General features: G+C 39.5%; 1 protein-coding gene across 1 annotated transcript in view; it reads left to right on the top strand.

Annotated features, from left to right (window-relative positions):
* CFAP20DC (CFAP20 domain containing) overlaps positions 1-21,307 on the top strand; it is a 306,201-nt gene that overhangs the window by 113,486 nt on the left and 171,408 nt on the right. Inside the window, exons 9-11 of the mRNA XM_040359112.1 lie at positions 6,419-6,555; positions 7,428-7,590; positions 14,395-14,487. Of these exons, the coding sequence (XP_040215046.1) occupies positions 6,419-6,555; positions 7,428-7,590; positions 14,395-14,487 (393 nt within the window). The remainder of the gene's footprint in view (positions 1-6,418; positions 6,556-7,427; positions 7,591-14,394; positions 14,488-21,307) is intronic.

Below are 21,307 nucleotides of genomic sequence, written 5' to 3'. Positions count from 1 at the left end.
ACATAATGATTTTAGTGTCTTGGCTGCCTCAGATATACCGTCAAACACCCTAAAACAACATGCATTGAGATCCTGCAACTTTTGTGTATCTCCTGTATTGAAAATATGTATAAGTGGTGCTAAATTTCCCACAAGAAAGTACTGCCCTAGGCAGTTCATAAATGTTGTAGAGGTCCAATTTGATTTCTACAGAGAATAGTTCTTTCACCACTTTTGTTGTAGGTAAGATGGCGGAGATGTGCCTATCATGGTTACTTTGTACTCCTGGAGACCCAAATTTGAATTCGATTTTTCTTATGTTTGTAGACAGGTGCAGTCTACTTTTTCCACTGCAGATGGTGCTCTTCTGCAGCTGGAGAGGAAGTAGAGAGGAACACAGTTCCTCTATGTTTTTCTGCGTCACTGGGGAAGCACCCAATTGGATACTGCTGCCTCATATGACTCCGGTAACCATCTTGGGTCAAGCAAGCCTATTTAAGGTCCTGGCTTCAAGGCATGGCCCGCTTTTTGCGAGTGGGTAAAGTAGACAAAGGTGCCCCGTCTGTGAGGGACAGTACTAGCGTTAGGCAAAGGTTCTTGATGAGGAGTGAAAGCGTAGGGTCGCATCTCTTCTGGGCACCTTCATGACTGGGCAGTGGGCACTAGATAGCCAGGCTAAACTCTGTCCCCTATCAACAGACACTGTCAGTCCAGCTGTAATCTACTCCTTTCACTTTGCTGGAAACTGTAAGTGCACCCAGCTGGGAAGTCCTCCCACCGGGTGAACTGTTGCTGCATTACTTTAATATAAGCTTTCTATTGCACCTGTCTGTGTGAATTATTGCCTCCACACCATGCTGTACCCCACCTACTGTACATGCTTGTAGGTTTCCACCTGCATTTGAAAGACATACTAGTATGTTAAAGTTGGGTAAAAATGCATGATACACTTATCGCCTATCCTACCACCCTGAGTAAAAAAACTCAAATTTAAAGCATTAAATGTATTAAACAATAGAATTTAAAAATACTTACCTTACACCCTTGCATCTGGAGGGCTGACTTAGGTGAGATTTATATCACTGGGAAAGCTGAGGAGCCCATATCCCATTTGAATGTGCTCCTGAGCAGTGTTTGAGTGTCTTTTTGTGTGATTTGGGGTCATTGAAGTTCTCGAGATCCCAATAGAAGGCCAAGTCATTAAAAGCTCCAATGTTTCTCTCAAAAAGGGTTTTCTTTAAAATGAACCTCGCATTAGGGCCCCAGCTTTTTTAATTTAAAATATTTTAAAAAATGTAACATTTGTGGAGAATTAAGAAAAACACTCACCTTATATAATAGCTTGCAGTGAGCTCATAAAAGCATCACCTGGCCTTTTCTCAAAATCCTGGGAAAGATGAGGAGCCCAGATCCCATGACAATGTGCCGCTAATAGCTACCATGTAAAGTGACAATTTTTTTCTTATTTTCTACAAATTTTTATTTTATTAATGCTCTTAATTCAGAGGATGGGGTGTAGGCAGTAAATTGACCTTCCATTTTAAATAAACTGAGAAACATGGGAGCTTCTATTGCCGACTTCCTTCGGAAAAAGCTACTGTTTTCAGTATTTTCTGACTCACTGACCTGGGACAAGTCAGAAGGCCTTATCTGCCTACCTGTTCTGAGTTAGAAAGCAAGTATTGAACCAAAATTGTAAGCGTGACTGCTAGGCAGCTAACTTTTGCTCTATAAGAATAAAACTACGGTAAACGTCAATGTTACTTTCTGGAAATGTTTCCTTAAAGTGATTGTAAAGGTAAATTAAAAAAATAAAATAAACATTGCTATACTAACCTGCTCTGTGCAATGGAATTGCACAGAGCTGCCACACACTTCCTCTTCTCCTGTCCCCCGCCTGCACTCATGGCCCCTCCTACCTGTCCAGTGTCCCCATGGGAAGCTGTCTAAAGAGACTTTGTAGCCAGACCAAAATCCTTGAGGCTGCTGCAGGGTGCTGTCATCTTGAATGTGATGTCAGCAGCCCCAGTAGACTTAAAGCTGTCACCCAAGTGACACTCATTAATAGTCTACTCCCCCCCTTCACCCAGGGGCTACAGAAAAGGTTATGATGGGAGTTGAAGGAATGGACAAAGAAACTGGGCCAGCACAGACAGTAATTAGATGCTCCCAGAAAAGGAGAGGGCTATGACATGCAGGAGAGAAGGGACTGTGCTAGGAAGTTGACTCCTAGAGTAGTCACATTTTCTAGAAAGTTCAGAGACCTAAAAAATGATCATAAAGGTAATTAAAATAAATAAATACCAAACATCTCTGGTCCCCTACCAGTGTTCTGACAAATTACCCAACTTGGCAGAATCTCGAACCATGCCACTTCCGGTTTCTTTAAACCATTATTAATTGCAGATTTTTAAGCAGTAATTAAAATTTTTTAGGAATAGGTGTTTGGACACAAGAGTGGCAACAGAATACAGTCCAGCGCACACTATTATGAGCGGAGACTGTTGCTCCTCTCCAACACTAACTAACAAAATGGTTGCCTCTGAGGTGGCGACAACTTTGTTCCTGTTAGCCACTGTGCTGTGAAAACACCAAAATGTTGCTTTACCAGACTGCATTTAGTTGCCGCTGTTGTGTCCAAACACAAATGTGTCCAGATGTCCAATTACTGTGGGTTAAAATAAACCTGAAGTGATGTGGTTCGGTTTTCTGTCGAGTTGAGTATTTTGGCAGGACACCGGTGTTCCTGTCTCCTCTTCTATGTCTAGTGCCCCCACTGGAAGCCTTTTCCCATTTAGGCACTCTTCCGTACTTGCTTAAACAGTGGGACTTGGCCCCGCCTCCGCTCTCGAAACTGGCTTTAATTGACATCCTGGTGCCCCATCAAAGCCAGTGAGACCCAGAAAAGGGGAGAGAAGAATGAAAGGCTCAGGTAAGTTAAAGGGGGGGGGGGATACTGCAAGGAATGCATTAAGGTAAAAAATGTTTAGGCTTTAGAACTTCTTTAAGGAAAAACTATGCAAAAGCATGTTTAAAAAAAACTTTGTTTTTCTTTACTTTTTCCACAAGTTGGTGACAAGGTCAATTACCTATTCCTGCTTTGATTTTGGGGACAGCAAGTCATGTTCTGTGACTTATTACTTTCTGGCCAGGTAGAGCATACATGTTGATGGAAGCTCATTATAAAATGAAATTTACCTTTAGCGCCCATGGTTTGTCACTTGCTTTCTAAGGACAAGATATTGAGTTGGCAACTGCTATAGATCAGCATAACCGCTTTTACTGGCAGCCGGTATGGTGATAAAGGAGAAGCTTTACAGACAAGGTGTGGGTACCGGGAATGAAGTATATTGCCTGTCAGGGCGGGCTCGCTGCGTTGGTTGCTGTCGCTGTGATTGAATATATGCTCTAGGTCTACAGGACTGTCACACGACATGTTATAAATACATACTGTAAAGAGTCACTAAGACTTCTTTGCTTAAAGTCAACCAGCTGTTTAAAGTTTTCCAGAATCACCGGAAAAACCTTACGTAGCTAAAGAGCGAGTCCTCCTAAAACAGATAATAAAGTTTGCACTTACCCAAAGCAACCAATCAGCTTCTGACTTTGATCATTTAGTCATGTCAAGACATTGATAGATGACTGCTGATTGGTTGCAAAGGGCTGCTTCAATTTGCTTAATAGTCTATTCCTTGTTAAAATTCATGTGTGCATGTTGCTGTTTTCTCATCTGAGAGTTTGCCCCCACATTACAGATCTAAATGAGAGCCTTGGCGTATGTAGTAAATTATTTCTGTTAACATCGCAGTGATTTTCAACCCCCGTGTTGTTGTGTCTGCTTCTGTCGATCAGGTGAGATTTGAGGGATTTTATACGCCCGGCTCTAATTGAACCGAGTCAGGTCTTGTTATTTAATAGAGGAGTTCAAGTCACTAATGACAGCATGTATTGCTCCACTGAGTTTGCATCAAAACCAATCATTTACTTTAAAATTACAAGAGCAGAAATATATTTATTTCCTTCACAGTAGTATTAGAAGTTCACGATCATAATTTTAATTAAATAAGTTTTGAAATTCACTTCAAACGTTTTAAAGTTTCCTTAGTTTAGGGAGATAGATTAATCAAGAAATGGAAAAGCTTTTATGGAAAATGATTTCAAGTCTGCCTGCCTAAAATGAATACATAGAAGGAAGAGATATATTTTTTATAATAAAACAATATGCAGCCTATCGGTTTATAAGGAACCAAAGACATCACTGCAACAGCCATTTTGTTAGCTATATACACTATATTGTCAAAAGTATTGAGACGCCTGCCTTTACAAACACATTAACTTTAATGCAATCCCAGTCTTAAGGCTCATACACACGATCGGATTTTCATAGGACTTTTGTCTGAAGGGCGTTGGCCAGGAACTCGTGTTGCATACAAACGACAAAGAATTGTCGGCCAACAAACACAAACCTATGTGGTTTTTCAGCTCTTTAGCGCTACCCTTTGGGCAACTTCTGCTAATGTAGTGTCATGGTGAGCATTGCTTCTAAGCATGCGTGTTTGTACTTTGGAGTTTACACGATCGGAAATCTGACAACACACAATTGTTGGCGGACAATTTTACTTTCAATTTTGATTTTATTTTCATTTAAATTACATAACAACAAAAGAAACATTGTTCACATCCTATAGGTAATAATAATGCAGCTGAGCATCATGCGAAACGCAGCCCCAAAACATCCGGGGGGCCAAGGCCCACCACCACCGCTCCAGACCATTCAGATTTTTTCTATTCCTCTCCTCTCCCTCTTTCCCTTCCCTTTTACCCTAATCAGAATATCCCTGCTTTATCTTCCTTTGTCCAATTAGATGAAATATATATTTTCCTATTCCCTATCTTCAACTCCCACAGTGATGTTAGATACATACAGCACTAAACACAAAAAAAGAAAAAAACAAAGGTAAAAACTAATTTTTAAATAAATAAATTAAACTACCAAAAATAGCTACTCAAAGCAAGATCTCCTCACTCATCCCAACTCTGAACCATTTTTACATTCTCCCTCTAACCCATATATAGATTCCATAATTCAAGGGATTCCCTTAGTACCTTCCAAGGGCGCCACATTTGGCAGCATTGTTCATATGTGTCCAATTCCTGTGACAGAAGAATCTCCATCCTCTCAATATTGTCCATCTCTGACACCCACTCAATCAACGATGGAGCATATGCTGACAGCCAATGGCGCGGTATAACCGCTCTTGCAGCTGTCAACTAATGTCTCAAAAGGCCTTTTTTAATGCTTTTATACGAGCCGGGTAAAATAGATAGCAAAGTAATTTGTGGTGTGTTTGAAATAGTTACCCCAGTTACTCGAGTATGAGGCTGAAGTATCATATCCCAAAAATTATACACAGAAGGACATTCCCACCAAATATGCAATAGCAACCCCTTAGCAGAGTGACACCGCCAACATAGATCTGAGACATTTGGATATATCCGGTGGAGCAACAATGCGGATCTATACCACCGAGTAAGGAGTTTGAAATTCGTCTTATGTGCCTTAGTTGCTAATGACATACTATGTGTAAGGATAAATGCTTTTTCCCATTCCTTTGATTTAATTTGGACCTTCAGATCCATATTCCACTTATTTGTAAACTTCGGGAGACATGGATGGAGTCTATGAATAAGGACCCTATACACTGCAGACAAAATGTGTTCCGGTACATTTTCCTGAAGGGAAATAGAAGGGACTCAAAGCTATCTGTCTCTCTGTTGAATACACCCCTGTCATGGAAGGAGGCAAGAAAAAATGAAAGTTGCCGATATTCCATCCAGTGTTTAATTAATTGCTGCTGTATTGGGATCAAATTTGATAACAATGGAAAATCTCCCTGACAAAGAGTTTGAGATATTCGACGATTTGACTCCGAACAATTTTAAAGCATGCTATCCCACATTTGTTGGTGGAAAATTCAACAACAATTGTCCGATGGAGCATACAAATGGTCGGATTTTCCGACAACAGCTTGTCATCACACAATTCCCGTTGGATAATCCAATCATGTGTACGAGGCTTAAGTCCGTAGGGTTCAATATTGACTTGGCCCAACATTTGCAACTATAACATGGTGTTTGAAGCCATGTAGTGTTAAACTCTAATTCTGAAATACAGTGACATTTTTGAAGGAGGATTTTGATAGAAATAGTGATGAGTGTTGTTATTTGACTATTTACAAAATTGGTAAAAACATTGGTTCAGGGAATTTATCTTACTGGCTTGTGTGGGGTCAGGAAAGACATTTTCTACTTGCTGTAAAAAATAATTGGCATCTGCCTTGCTAAATTTGTTTGAGCCTACATATCTATACTTATTTTTTATCTATGAAAATAAGCACAAGTTGATGAGCCTTTTATGTTTTTGTTTTGTATTTAACAGAGTACCTCACCAGCAGAGGGCAGTGTAGCTCTCGTGACATAAGAAAAGCAGAACAATCTCATATTGCTTTTGGGTCCAAGGTTTCTGGTCCTCCACCAGCCACCATGAGAAAAAACAGTGCCAGGTCACCTGCAGAGGTATGAATGTATTTGGATATAGATTGTACAAATTTAAATGCAGTGTTTATTAGAGATTAATTGAGCCACATGGCATGTATGACACTCTGGGGTTGATTTACTAAAGGTAATAGGCAGTTGCTCCAGAGCTTAGTAAATGAGGTAAAGCTAACTTGGAAAGAATACCAAATTACGTGCAAGGAAAATAAATGAGCAGTATTTTTGCTTGCACATGATTGGATTATGGAAGTCAGCAGAGATTCTGCTTGTTTACTAAGGTCTGGAGCAACTGCACTTACAGAGCCTATTTTGCCTTTAGTAAATCAACCCCATCGCTTCACATATGTGTACCTGATGAAAGTATTTTAAGCCAAAAGGAGCCAGCTAAGTTAATATCATCCTAGAACTGACAGCCCTTCTTAATCATTTATCTCAATGTGTGTTAGTGCCTACATTTGCATATACAATATTATTGAAGGCCAAATGTATTTGTCATCTGAAATGGTGCCTTGTTTCTCTGCCCTGCAGCCTTAGCACACACTAGGGTTGATTTACTAAAACTGGAGAGTGCAAAATCTGCATAGAAACCAATCAGCTTCTATTTTTTGTTTTTTTTGTTATCAAAGCTTAACTGAACAAGCGGAAGTTAGAAACTGATTGGTTACCATGCAGAGCTGCACCAGATTTTCCAGTCTTCAGTTTTAGTAAATCCACCCCACTGTATCAATACTTCTTTCCCTTCTGCTGTATAAATTTGGGTTAAAGACAGGTAAAAAGAGTGGAGGGAGGTTAGAATCGGACACAATTGTATTTCTTTTAAAGTGACCTGTGCAGTCAGACCCAGGTTATTGTTATATGTTTTAAAATACATATTATGTTTGTTATTCATTCAGTCAACAAGATCTACAAGCAGATATGAAAAATCCTTATCACAGCTGTCCCCGGAGAAAGGAATTGGAACAGATGCAGGAGTCTTATCACCAAAACTGACTCTGATTTCAGATCAAAAGAACAAAGAAAATATACAACAGGCCAGAAGAAAAGACATACAACAAGGTACTAAGCACACTTATGTAAGCATTCATTTACTGCTTTTCTACGTCAAGAGAGAGAAGTCACAGTTGACAATCATTGCCAGCCAATCAAACCTCCCTGTGCCCCAGTCTTTTACTCAAGCTATAATGCCTCGTACACACGACCGGGTTTCCCGACAGGAAAACTGTGAGGAGAGCTTTTGGCCGGGAATATACTCCTCTCAGTTTTTCCGACGTGAAAACTGCCCAAAAACAACTGGACAAAGAAAGACAACCTGCTTTTTTTTTTCCCACGGAATTTTTCCCGGCAGTTTTTGGCATACACACAGTTGGGATTCCCGACCAAAGTTCTCATCAAAGTTTTCCCAACATGGGGGAAAAGTTACAGAGCAGGTTCTCCGTTTTCCCCCCGGGATTTCCGATGAATCTTTTCCCGTGTGTACGAGGCATAAGGCTGCATTTACACCTGAGTGTTTAATAGTTGCGAATTTTTGCAGCGTTTTTTACCATGTATTTGCCACGTTTTTGCCGTGATTTTGTAAAAGCCAGAAAAACGCATCTAATCTGCCCCAAAGAAGCTCATGTTCTTTTTTGAGCTTAGGCCATTTTTCAGGTCTTCAGGTGACAAAATGCTCAGATGTGAACAGGTGCCATTGAAATGAATGGGATTTTGCTTGTTGGGCGTTTTTTGGGGCGTTTAACAAGCGTTTATGAGTGAGGTATTACACTCAGGTATTAATGCAGCTTAAGGCTTTTTAAGACATACTGGGAGATGTGGCATACCCTGGTAACAGGACTTTTGTCTGTTTTAGACCCTCTCTCAGCAGAGTTTGTTTAAAATAATGGGTGCCTTCCAATGGATATAGAAATAAGAGAACTAAAAGACCTTGACAGCCTCCTTAGATTGCAATGAAGATGCCTCTACACAAAGGTTTTCCATATGCCTAGACTTTTTACCATCAAACTAAAAGTGAACCCAATATCTGTTCCTGAAAATGTACCTTCTGTTTTTCTTTTTTTGTTATGGGAGGGGCAAAAAAAGCCAGGCTTATACATTGGCATTTAAAAACGTTGCTAATACTGGCAGTAAAACATTGAATGTCTATGGTAATGCAGTCTCCACCCACTACTTTAAAAAAAAATATATATATATATATATATATATATATATATATATATATATATATAAAATATATATATAAAAAAATTTAAAATTAAAAGTGGCCTGCTCCTTACCCAGTCCTGACTTCTTACAGAATTATAACATAAGTTAGATCCATGAAGAGAACATACACAGCAGCCAAAAAATAAATCTTACACCCAGGAAGACGTAGTGGATTCTTCGGGACTGAAAATGAGACCCACTTGTTTGTTTAGAATGGATAATCCTTTTAATGTATGCAGCTTCTGTGCATCTATGACCTTGCACATAACATTTATTTAGCTATATATAGTAATTTTATCATATTTTATTCTTTGTGTTCCTTTTCCCCCTATAGCTTTAATACAATCTCCTTGTAGCGTAAGTCATTGAAGAGCTCAACTTTATACAAAGAACAACTTAGGTCCCTACCCACTCATGACTTCTGTCAGAATTATAATATATGAAAGATCCATAAAGACAACATAGACATTATCTGAAAAAGGATGCCACTCATCAGGGAGGGGTGGATTCACTCCATATACACACACTGGAACCAGAACCTTCTTTTTCTTTTAGCGGGGACATCTCCTTTAATTATTGAAACTTCTGTGGACCCAGGGCCTTGCTCATAGCATACATATAGATATATGTAGTAATTTTATCATTTTTTTATTGTTTATATTACTTTCCCCCTGTAATAAAACCTCCTAGTAGCTGAGGTAATGTATTATTACCATTCAGTAAAGAGTGATTCTGCTTTCTCTGCATTCCCCTTTGCATTTTCTGTCTCATAAGAATACGTGCAAAACGATTCAGAATTATGAATCCATTAACTTAAAAATGGGAAAAATGCGTACATCAGGCAAAGCGGAGCCGGAGATCTGTCATGAAAATGTAATTTCTTTCATACCATGCCTTTTTTCCTCCATTGAGCCCGGAGGTTTATCACAGTTACATTGTAAAGAATATTAGATGATGTAAGCGTAGAACCTTCATATCACTCGTTCTGCCCCAAGTAGGTGATCATCTAAGTCAGCTGCTTGAGGCACTGAGGCAAAGCAATGCCTGGAAATATATACAAGCGAGCCATCACTATCAACGGCACTGTACTTTAAAGTATAACACCACAGATCAGACCTACTAAATGGAGCAGAGCCTTCAGGCACCTTGTGGGTAAATTGAACCGATACAGCTGAGCCTGCCTCAGGCTTCTTACTGCTTAGCACACATGGTCCCGTGTGTAGCCTGCTATGTGGAATCTTTAATATTATTGAAAGGATTAAGATGAAAATAGTATCATATTTAACTAATAACATTCAGGGCAAAATTATTGTAACATTGGTGCATTTTCTTTGGTGATATATAATACAGTACATCTGTCCGCATGTGTACCAGGAGATCCAGTCTTCTTCAATTGCATCTTTAATAGAGAAATTTCGTGTGAAAATAGAAAGATAGACATTACCCCTGTTTTTTTTCCCCCATTTATGAAGAATTTTAAACATTTTGGAAGGCTGCCCTCCTGCCCATGGGAGTCACAACAATGTAAAAGGGGAGCAATCATGTTCAAGTAGGACCTATAACTTGTATTAACCATTAGAGATGGGCCAAACACCCCACTGTTCGGTTTGCACCAGAACTCCAGAACAGAGAAAAAGTCTTGCTTTTAAAGTCTATGGTACTTGAAAACTTGAAAAATCAAAAGTCCCCATTTTGAAGGCTTATATATTATTGGCCATAAAAAAGGGTATGGGGGTCCGGGTACTGACCTGGGCGACATGTATTAATGCAAACTTTTTTTTTTATATTGTTTTTACAGGAGCAGTGATTTTAATTATGCTTAAAGTGCAACAATAAAAATGAAAAATTCCTTTAAATACATTGCCTGGGGGGTCCCCTTAGTCTGCCTATAAATTGGCACATCTGTAGCATGTATAGAACATGCAGAAACAAAAATTACATTTCTAAAGAAAATTTATGAAATTACATTTAAATTGCAGTCAATACGATAGAAAAATATTTAAAAAAATGGTGTGGGATCCCCTCAAAATTCATACCAGACCCTTATCCAAGCATGCAACCCATCAAGTAAGGAAAGGGGGCGCTCCTGAACCATACCAGGCCACATACTATCAACATGGGGGGATCTCTGTGGGCAGAAGGCATATCTGATCCCACACCCCCATGTGAATGAGTATGGGGTACTTAACAATTCATCTATTAAAAAATGTAAATACAGTGTTCCCCAATGTAAACCCATCGTCGATCACGACCCGTAAAAAAAAAAGCTCTGTAGTTAATTAAGGCAATACACCAAATGCCTGACTTGCCGCTTGACAGTTCTTATATAGGTAAGGGCCACCTGGCGATGTCACCTGGTGGTACCGCCCCTGGTGATGTCACAAGTAGGTCGTGACTTCCCAGCATTTTTGAGGTGCGCCGCCTTGCCGGACGAGCTTAATGAATTCCGATCTTTTGGTGTGGAAAAAAGTGCGTGGTAATGTTTTTAAGATATTGTGCCTCCAAGACCAGGAAAATTAGTTGTTGGTCCAGGAGTCTAGGACTTTCTTCAAAGAATGGGAAAGCAGGAGGTTTTTTGTTTAAATATCAGGGAAGGATCCGTAGGCATATGTGTACCCAGGCATTTGATGAATTGTGATGTCCAATGAAATGGAAAACTAGGTTGAAGGTTCCTCATGATGTTTTCCTCTAATGACACGTTCAAAAGTTCAAATTTTTGTAAGTTTACCTTAAAATTGGATATGTGCAAAGTTCTTGTGGGGGGGATGGGAGGAAGATTATTTAATTAGTAATATAAAAAAGTAAATCATCAACATAAACTGCTACCCTATGGTGACATCCTCGGGCCTAAATACCAGAGATATCAGAGTAAGGCCTCGTACACACGACCAGTTTCCTCGACAGAATCCATCAAGAAACTTGGTGGCAGAGCTTTTTTGCCGAGGAAAATGGTCGTGTGTATGCTTTTCATCGAGAAAACTGTCGAGGGACTCGACGAGGAATTAGTCTTAAAATGGTGCAATGAAGGTTCAACAGTTAACACAAAGATTAGAGGTGAGAGGCGGCTTCCTTGCTTAGTTATGTTATGGATGTCAAATGGGGGTTCACTTCCATTAATCCAAACAGTCATTGAAGTAGTGGAATTTAAAGCTTTTAGACAGGTAAACATGGACTCTGTTACGCCAATATGTAATACATGAAAGTCCAATCAACCCTATTAAAATCTTTTTCTGCTTCAGTAAACGCATAAGGGTGGATACGTTTCTAGCTTTGGAGATGACATCAATTTTTTGAATAGTGTCATTCTAAGCTTCCCTTGTGGACCTGGCTCGGAGGGACTATGTGTTGAAGGATTGAGCTAAATCTATTTGCTATCATTTTGAAAAAAGTTTCAGGTCACAATTCAGTTAAGGCATTGACGGATAGATGGTACATAGTAAGGGGCCCTTATCAGGTTTAGGAATGTATTAGTATTACATAAAATGCTTTGGTGAAATAAGGGGACAATTGAGGCAAAAAGGGTTTGTAATAAGAAACAGGAGCCTTTCCATTCAAGGTTGAAGAGACTGCCTGTAAAGCCTCATACACACGATCAGATATCTGATGGAATCTAATCCGATGGATTTTTTCGTTGGATATCCGATGAAGCTGACTTTCATCAGTCTTGCCTACACACCATCAGTCAAAAATCCGACCGTGCCAAAACGTGGTGACGTAAAACACTACGACATGATGAGAAAAATGAGCATGCATCGACTTGATTCTGATCAAATCCATCATGCGTGGATTTTTGACCGATGGACTTCCACACAGACGATCATTTTTTTCTATCGTTTTTTTATCCATAGGAAAAATGTAAAACATGTTCTATTTTTTTCACCGATGGAAAACAAACCGATGGGTGCGCACACACGATCAGTTTGTCCGATGAAAACAGTCCATTTGTCTGTTTTCATCGGACAAACCGACCGTGTGTACAGGGCTTAAGAGTTCCTCAACTGAAATTGGCTGTCCAAAGGATTTTTTCTGCTCCGTATTCAAGATAGGCATGGATACAGATGATAGGTAAGCTTTTATAGTAGCCTATCTATGGTCCAGTTCTATAACCCCAAACATGAGTTTAAATTGTATAGACTGGCATAGTAGGATATAAACGTGGCCGCAATGTCTGCTGTTGTATGTCATTTGGCGCCTGAGGAGGAGGATATCACTAAAATGTAAGTCTGGATTCTGCGGGATCTTAAGGCCTGGACTAGAGTTCAGCTACATTTATCACTGTGTTCAAAGTATGTAAAGAGAGTATGTAATGTTTCCCTAGTTTCTGCAATTTAAGCATCATGTTGGAGATAGGAATTGACTCCACTGTGACGTAGCTCTAGGCGTTGAAGTTTAAATATCAGATCAGCGGTATCGTGGGTCCTATCTGATTTAATCACATGACCATGTTTGCTTAGAATACACCAGATATAGCACTTTTGAGAAGCCCACAACATAAGGGGACTAGAGACCAAGTCCTTATTTAGGTTAAAGAAAGTTTTCAGTTCCTTGGTAAAGTCAAGGTAACTGCTGGGTCTGGAAGTAAAGTTTAATTTAGGCTCCACAACGTGGCTTTAAGGGGCATGCTGGCTGGAGATCTATTAACATGGGTGCATGGTCATATAGGGCAATGTATCCTATCTTAGCATCAGAGACCATAGGTAAGAAAGCATGTCAACGACAGTTTGACTTTAAAGTATATGTGAACCCTTACAACACCCTAAACAATCCATTCAATTTAAAAATAGAAATTAAAAGTAAAACACTGTATATACTGTATACACACTTGTTTTTATCTTTTATTATAAGTGATCAAATATTTTTGTTCTCTGCTGCATAAGGGGCTTAAAGAGGTTGGGGTGGAGAAACAACAGTACACTGATCTTTCCAGTGAATCACTGCACAGGTGTGTCAGCACAAGTCAGATTATTGGAGGACAAGCAGGCTGTTGTCCCAGCACAGTCAGAAAACTGATCACACTGGGATGGATGTGCTTCTATGCCTACTAGTCAGATTAAAATAGGAAAGCAGAGGGGACAGTAGGAATATCAGGTATTTCAAGCAAAGGAAGCAATATAAAGAGAACAGGATATTTTTAACACAAGTACATGTTACAACAGGCACATATCAGGAATAAGAAATGTTGGGGCAACATTATTTAAGCTCAGCATCTTTTATAGCAATGTGACTTCTACTTAATATATACAAGTTTGAGGAAAGTTACCCAATTTACTCTGTATAAGGTGTGTGTGTGTGTATATATAATCATCCATAATAATATTAATTACGTTTCACAATGCTGAATAACTACTGAGCATGTCACATCTAACATTCATAGGCTTCTGGGTCCATTCACATCTATGTATTTTTTGGTAATGTGTTTTCTATTAAAGTTGGAAAAGCATGGCATCTACATGTCATGATGCACAAAATAATTCACACTAAAGCACAATGTAAAGTTAGTTGATGTGTGTTTTGATGCATTTCCATTGATTTAAATAAAAAGTGCATTAGGCAAAAATGCATGTGTGTGAATGGGCCCAGAAGATCAGTCATCTGTTTATGGACTTGGCAACTGTAACTTCTTTAGTTATAACTATGAATGTGATCTTGTGCTGCACACAGATTACCTGCCACACCCACCCCAGGAACCACCAACAGAGAGGAGCAGAAGACTAAGGAGTGCAGGAAGGAAGGAGCAAACAAGACCGGCTCTTAGTAAGTAACTTGAACTGTATTTTAACCACACTTTACATGTATATTAACTAAACTGATAAAATAAAGGGATACAAGAAAATAAATAAAAATACCAACTACAAAGATTATTAAAGCGGAGTTCCACCCTGAAAAATATTTTTACATTTTCAGAGCCCTCTATTAATAAGAAAGAACATTTGGATAGAATTTTTTTTATACTTACCAGAAGTGCCCTAATCTGCCACTTCCTACTCTGCGGCACTCCGCATCACTTCCTTCCATGTCTGTGCTCCTGGGAAATGTGAGTCATCATTTCCCAGGAGTCAGTGGCCAGGAGTGTGTCAAAAAATCACGTTATTTCCCAACATAAATGACACGATTTAAGGCAGATTTATCTATGTTGCTATAACAACGGGGCGGGACCTTTCTTAATCCCCGCCGTTGTTATGGCAACTTGCTAAACAATCGGTGCAATGGCTGCCGGATCATCACGCATGGCTTATCCAGGAAGAGGTTGTGATCATCATGGCAACAGCTAGAGGACGATTTTCAAAATCGTAAGTAGAAAAAAAATATAGGATTCATATCCACTAGCATATATAGATATACTTGATGTGTGTTATTACTGCAGTGTGAGGGGATCCCTGTAAAAAAAACTTATGTGGCCAGAACTCCGCTTTAACAGTAAATAAAGGTATGTTGAACTTTAAAGGTTTAATCAATGTTATTTTATATTATATTTGAATTATTTTACCTTTTTTAGGTGATCAATCTCGTACAGTATATAGAGTTTTTCTTACTTGTTTACTTTACAAATAAACATTTAGAACATAGAGTTTTCATGAAAGTTAGGTTACAAACCATGCTGGACATATTTATAAGAAAGCTCAGCACTGACTGCTCATTATTAATTGTTCCTGTTTAAATAAAAGTTCCTAGCTGCCCATATGAACTATGATAGAGACGGGGTATTTCTCCTCTGACTCATTCAGCTAAATGAGGGCCAAATAGCAGGAGATAAAATTACACAGATTTTGTTCCACATGTAAGCCACAATCGTAGAAATATCCATCATTGCCTCAGTGGTAATGGTTGGACATAGATACCTTTAAGATAGTAGAGTGCTGTTTCAAATATTTTACTTTTGGTACTTTGTGCAAAGTAAATAGGCTCCTCCTGTGACTTGGTTTACATTCCACAGCCTTCAGAGAGATCTCTGGAAATAAACAGATGGAAATGCAGTGTCACAGAAGGGAGGGAGAGAGGTCAGGTAAGCAGAGCTACTTGAACGCAAGCCTCTCACTGTGAAACTCCAACTTGGATAAGGCCCCTTTCACATGGGCGCCTACGTGTTGCAGAATCCGCTTGCTCAGTGGGAGATTGTTCCGCTAATCCCTGCTGAGCAGGCGGATGACAGGTCCATTTCCGCTCACTGTAAAAGCGGAGACGAACACAGTCCCGCTCTCCTCTATGGGGAAATTGGGTGAAAAAAGACCACCTGTCCGTTTTCTTCCGATCCAATCCGATCCGCTAGACGGATGGAAAATAGGACCACCATCCATTTGGATTTTGTGGTCAGGATCAGATTGGATAGTGGTGGGTGTCAGCTGACACATTTGCCGCTCCATAGGGGATAGTGCAAGGTCCAATCAGGTCTGCCTGAAAAACTGACAGGCAGACCTGATCAGACAGCCCGTGTGAAAGGACCCTAACATGTACTGCTCAGGTCCTGCATGGTTTAGAGTCAGGTACAGCTTGTTTGACATGTTTTTCCATATTTGTTGGGCATAGCTTGGCCACAGATTCACTGTAAAAACAATTGCATTTTCATGACAAAAAATACAAATAGAACTTCATGTTTCTTGTTTGAATCATTCTCAATAGCTACCAGTTCTAAATTGCTAAGGGGGAAAGTGGGAGTAGATAAGAAGTATTTCTGATTCTGTGGGAATGAGGGCGTCCCAGGGACCCTGTAGCTTTGCTTGACCCCTGCTTATCCCTACTGGAGATTGACAGCTGAAAGCATGAACATCTATAGCCATAATTTTTTCTTTGATATATGCTTCTGCTTTGAAGAAGATGATTCAGATAGCTTCAAGGGAATTTCATTTTTTTTGTACATTTTCTTTATTAATGTATTAATATACTACACACATTTTTAAATTATTTTTAGTTAGGTGGGTATTACATTTTGTCTTTAATGTCTTATATTTAGCACTTGCAGTAGCATTCAAGCCTACTCTTCGACTTTTCACCAACATCTTGGCGTGGTGTATATTTATGTTTATATATACCTGCTATGCATCTCTCTGCATGAGTCTCCTTTTTACTGAAAGAGAACCTATGCTTTTCTCATTTCACAGTGTGGTGCTTGCCAGTTGCCCACTGAGACACAAGTGCTTTTACATGTGGCATGCTGCCATTTGTACAGTAAGTCTCCCTACATATAAATCTTCGAGTTGCGAACTTTCAAAGATGTGAACATGTGTTTGCACAGTTTTTTTTCATTCAACCCAGCGAGCTGAACGGAAAAAAACGACAGTTCGTCGTACCAACACAGGCAATGTTGGCGCATCGATCTCCCTAGATGTGCTATTGTGTTCTGACGGAGGGGCTCCCCCTGCCAGAACACACTGATCAGCACTCACAGACTTTGTCTGCAAGCACCGATCTTTGCTGGACTTAGTAACAAGTTGGACTTAGGAACGAGCTCCTAGAACGGAACTCGTTCATAAGTATGGGACTACTGTATTGACATTCAGTTTACACAGGGTGTGTATTGCTCTCTTCTGGAGGTAAATGGAGTTTTGGGAGTAAAGAAAAAATGAGTAAACTGGAGGAAACTCAGACAGAAGGAGATCTGCAAGACCCAAAGCCATACCATATCAGAAGACTAAGTTCTGAGAGTCAACAACTTATATAACAGGCGGCTCACAAGGCAACAACTTCAAGCACAGCTTAACACTGATTGAAGTAAGCAAATCTTAGTATGAAGAGAACATTTCGAGCTGCAGGTTTGACAGGTTGAGGGAAAGCCATTGCTAAGATAGCAAAATAAGAAAAAGAGGCTTGCCTGGGCCATGAAGCACTGCCAGGGGACTACTGAAGACTGTAAGAAGGTCTTAAGTACCAATGAATGAAAGTTTGAGATCTTCAGTTCATCATGCAGGGTTTTTGTACGCCATTGAGTACGTAAAGATGGTTCCTCAGTGTGTGACACCAACACGGAGAAGGAAGCGTGATGGTCTGGGACTATTTTGCTGGATCCAGAATCAGAAACTTTCACAGAATGAGTGGCACCCTGAACCAAAGCTACAACCAAAGCATTTTGCAACACCATGCAATACCCTCTAGGATAGAACACTTCTCGGTTTTTATTGCTGTCTATGCCCCTGCTAAGGAGATTCACTTTCTCTATCTGTCCGGTTTACCATTGGCATTTTAAATTAAAGTAAAAGAAAACCCCAAATTTGGGTTGTCCCCAGAAAAGTAATAGAGAGGAAATCGTCCAATAGGGACACCAATTCTGGTGACCAAGGGGTCACTCAAAGAATTCCCTTCATTTGCAGTGATTTCCACTCACTTTCTTTTTGGCTATGGTACAGGAAGTGAAGGAAAATCTCTGCAATGAGACACAGATGGTGAAAAAAAATATGTCAGGGGCTTTAACCTTCCCTTGCTCTGCCCAAAATGAAAAAAATAGTTTTGCCTATAGTTCTACTTTAACCTCCCTGGCGGTATGATTCTGTCAGAAAAAACATGCTAAAAGCGGTACCATTATTTGCAAGGAAATTTGGCGTTTTATATTGTAGGTCTGTAATTTTTAGAAATAACTCACTTAAATCTGACCAAACAAGCTTCTAATAGGCATCCCGGGTATGACATTTTTTTAAAAACAAAATTATAAATTATAATATAATAAATAATTATAAATAATTATAACAAATAATAATATAATTATAATAAAAATTATTCAATAATGTAATCAAATCAAAATCACTGAAATTTGCTCAGTTGCAGAATTGTTGCTGTCATTATTTTTTTTTTTTTTATGACGAATTTCCCCACAAATCGCTATCGCACAATTCTGCAAGTGATTATAATTTATTATCGCTGTTTTTTAGCTGATCTAAAACTATTTTTGACATAAAGGGACACTTTTGGTTGCTATGGACAATCTACAGTTTGCAGGGAGAAAGAAACGTTTTTATTATATAAAATGACATGCATGACACAGGACAGACCACTAGGGACAGGGGGGGTGTGTTTTTTTTACATACAGTACTGTAATCTATAAGATTACAGTATACTGTATGTAAGGTGTTTGTTTACTTTTTTGAATTTGGCGCCGTTCTCCGTCCCCGTGCGTCGTAACGTCGCAGGGAACGGAGATCGGCGTCACACGGAGGCACTGTGTGAATCGAGCGAGGTCCTGCTCGCTCACACAGCGCGGTGGCATCGCTGGATCCAGGGACAAGGTAAGTAACTTGTGCCTGTGGATCTAGCGAGGCAAGCCCGTGGCTGACACGGGGTTACCGATCGTAGCAGGAAAATCTAACCCCGTGTCAGACACGGGAAGACCGCCAGGGAGGTTAAGGAATGATAAATCAAAGTTTGAGATTTTCAGTTCATCATGTAGGGTTTTTGTATGCTGTCGAGTAGGTGAAAGAATGGGTCCTCTGAGTGTAACACCAACATGGAGGAGGAAGCCTGATGGTCTGGGACTCTTTTGGTGGATCTAGAATCAACAACTTGCACAGAGTGAGTTGCACCCTCAACCACGCAACTCATGGTTCATCCTACAGCAATATAATTTGTTTTGGATAGAGTGCACAGGGATTAGATTTTTGTTAGTTTTTATTGCTGTCTGTGCCCCCTGCTGAGGAGATTCACCCTCTCTATTGTCCTGTTTACCATTAGCATTGAAAGTGAAATTAAAAGAAAATCCCATGTTTTGGTTTGTCCCTAGAAAAATAATAGAGGGGAATTCTTCCAACGGGGACATTCTTTGTGGTGACCTGGGGGTCCCCAAGGTACTCCCTTAATTTGCAGGAATTTCCTCTCACTTCCTGTTTGGCTATTGAACAGGTGAAGGGAAATGTCCACAATGGGACAATAATGGCGAAAAAAAATCTGACAGTGATTATAACCTTCCCTTTCTTTAGCCATAATGAAAAAGCAAAAATGTAGCTATGGCCTTACAAGTTTGCTGTAAGTAGCATGTATAAGTGAGAAGGAGCTGAATGCTTTTTCCAGGAGATGGAGCTGCTATGAATTGTTCAGAGGGAGATAAATGTCAAGAACCTATATCAAGAATTGTGACAAATATCTTATATAAAGCTTTTTTTTAGCTCAAATAATTTTTCGTTTTCGGTATGAAGGCCTTTGCAACATGACTGCAGACATGAGAGTTGGGGGATTGCATCTTTCCTCTGCACAGTGCCTCAGCTATCTGCATCCTGATGAATGAGCAGTCGGCAATGGAATATTTTGTTATTGATGATACTGCATGATATATGGAGGAAGCGAAGAAAAAATGAGCATTGTGTGTAAAGATAATTCCACAACATCGCTAAAAGAAATCTCAACAACAAATACATCACCGCAAATATTTCATTTTCCTGGAACGAGGTGCAAGCGTTGGTAACATGTCTTGTAGTAAGGATTAACTTCAAGAATTTCATTCATCAAGAAGACAAACAAACCGAATTTATGTTGTATTACAGCAGGAGAAATTAATGCTGTGCTCAAGGGGAAACATATTGAAAAATATTACAAAATGGGTTTTTCTGGTGATTTGGTGTAAAGAAAAACTAACTATATTGTTATGGGTAGAATGGGGCATGGAAATCCTTAACCCTTAACTGAAGTCCTTTCATCTGAAAAGCCATGACAGTTCTAGTTTGCCTTTTTACCAAATCTGGTTAGGTCACAAGCCTGAGAGTTCTCCTGAAATTACTATGTAGAGTCCATCAGAGAGCTCAAAATACAGTATTGTACACTGCTCTAGAAGATTTTATGTAGTAAAAGCAGTAGATCAGGTGAAAAGCAAAGTTGAGCAATATAATGTATGTCAAGGGTGAAAGAAGACTTTTCTGCAGAATCTAGTCACCAATGGACATTTGTATTTTATATTAGATTTTTTTTGTTGCAGTACCTGTATATCTTAGCAGCCCTAAACAGAGAACTAAACCAAAATTACTTTAAAGTGGTTGTTAACACAGAAGGTGTTTTACCTTACTGAATTCTATGCAGTAAGGTACAAAAACCTTTAGTGTGCAGCCCCCCCCCCCCCCCCGCAGCCCTCCTAAATATATAACGGAGTCTGATCTCAATCCAGCGATAAATACGAGAGCCAAGGCTCTTTTGGATTTCTTGCTCCTCATTGGCTCAAATACAGCAGTAGGAGTCAGTGGCGAAGGACACATAGAGCAGGGCTTGGAAGTGAGCATGCACCAGTGCCCCCCATAGCAAGCGGCTTGCACAAAGCAGGTAGGCATAAGATGCTTCCTATTTTAATAAAATAAAAAACAAATCTTTATAATCACTGGACTATAAAATTGTGAAATTCAAAGCACAGTTACCCCTTATAACTGCTCACATTTGGAGTAAAAATTATATTTGTTTGATATGGGTTATAGCTTCTATAGTTACTACTTTGTCCCTTTGGCTGATATCTATAGCCATCAGTATAGACTAGCTTAAGGACATGAGCCAGTGTCTATGGGGCAGATTCACAGCCGAGATACGATGGAGTATCTCAGATACTCCGTCGTATCTCTCGGAGTATCTATGCGACTGATTCATAGAATCAGTTACGCATAGATATCCCTAAGATCCG

This window comes from Rana temporaria, chromosome 7 (assembly GCF_905171775.1).
Source record: "Rana temporaria chromosome 7, aRanTem1.1, whole genome shotgun sequence".
NCBI classification, from domain to species: Eukaryota; Metazoa; Chordata; class Amphibia; order Anura; family Ranidae; genus Rana; species Rana temporaria.
This window is presented reverse-complemented; position numbering and strand designations above follow the sequence as displayed.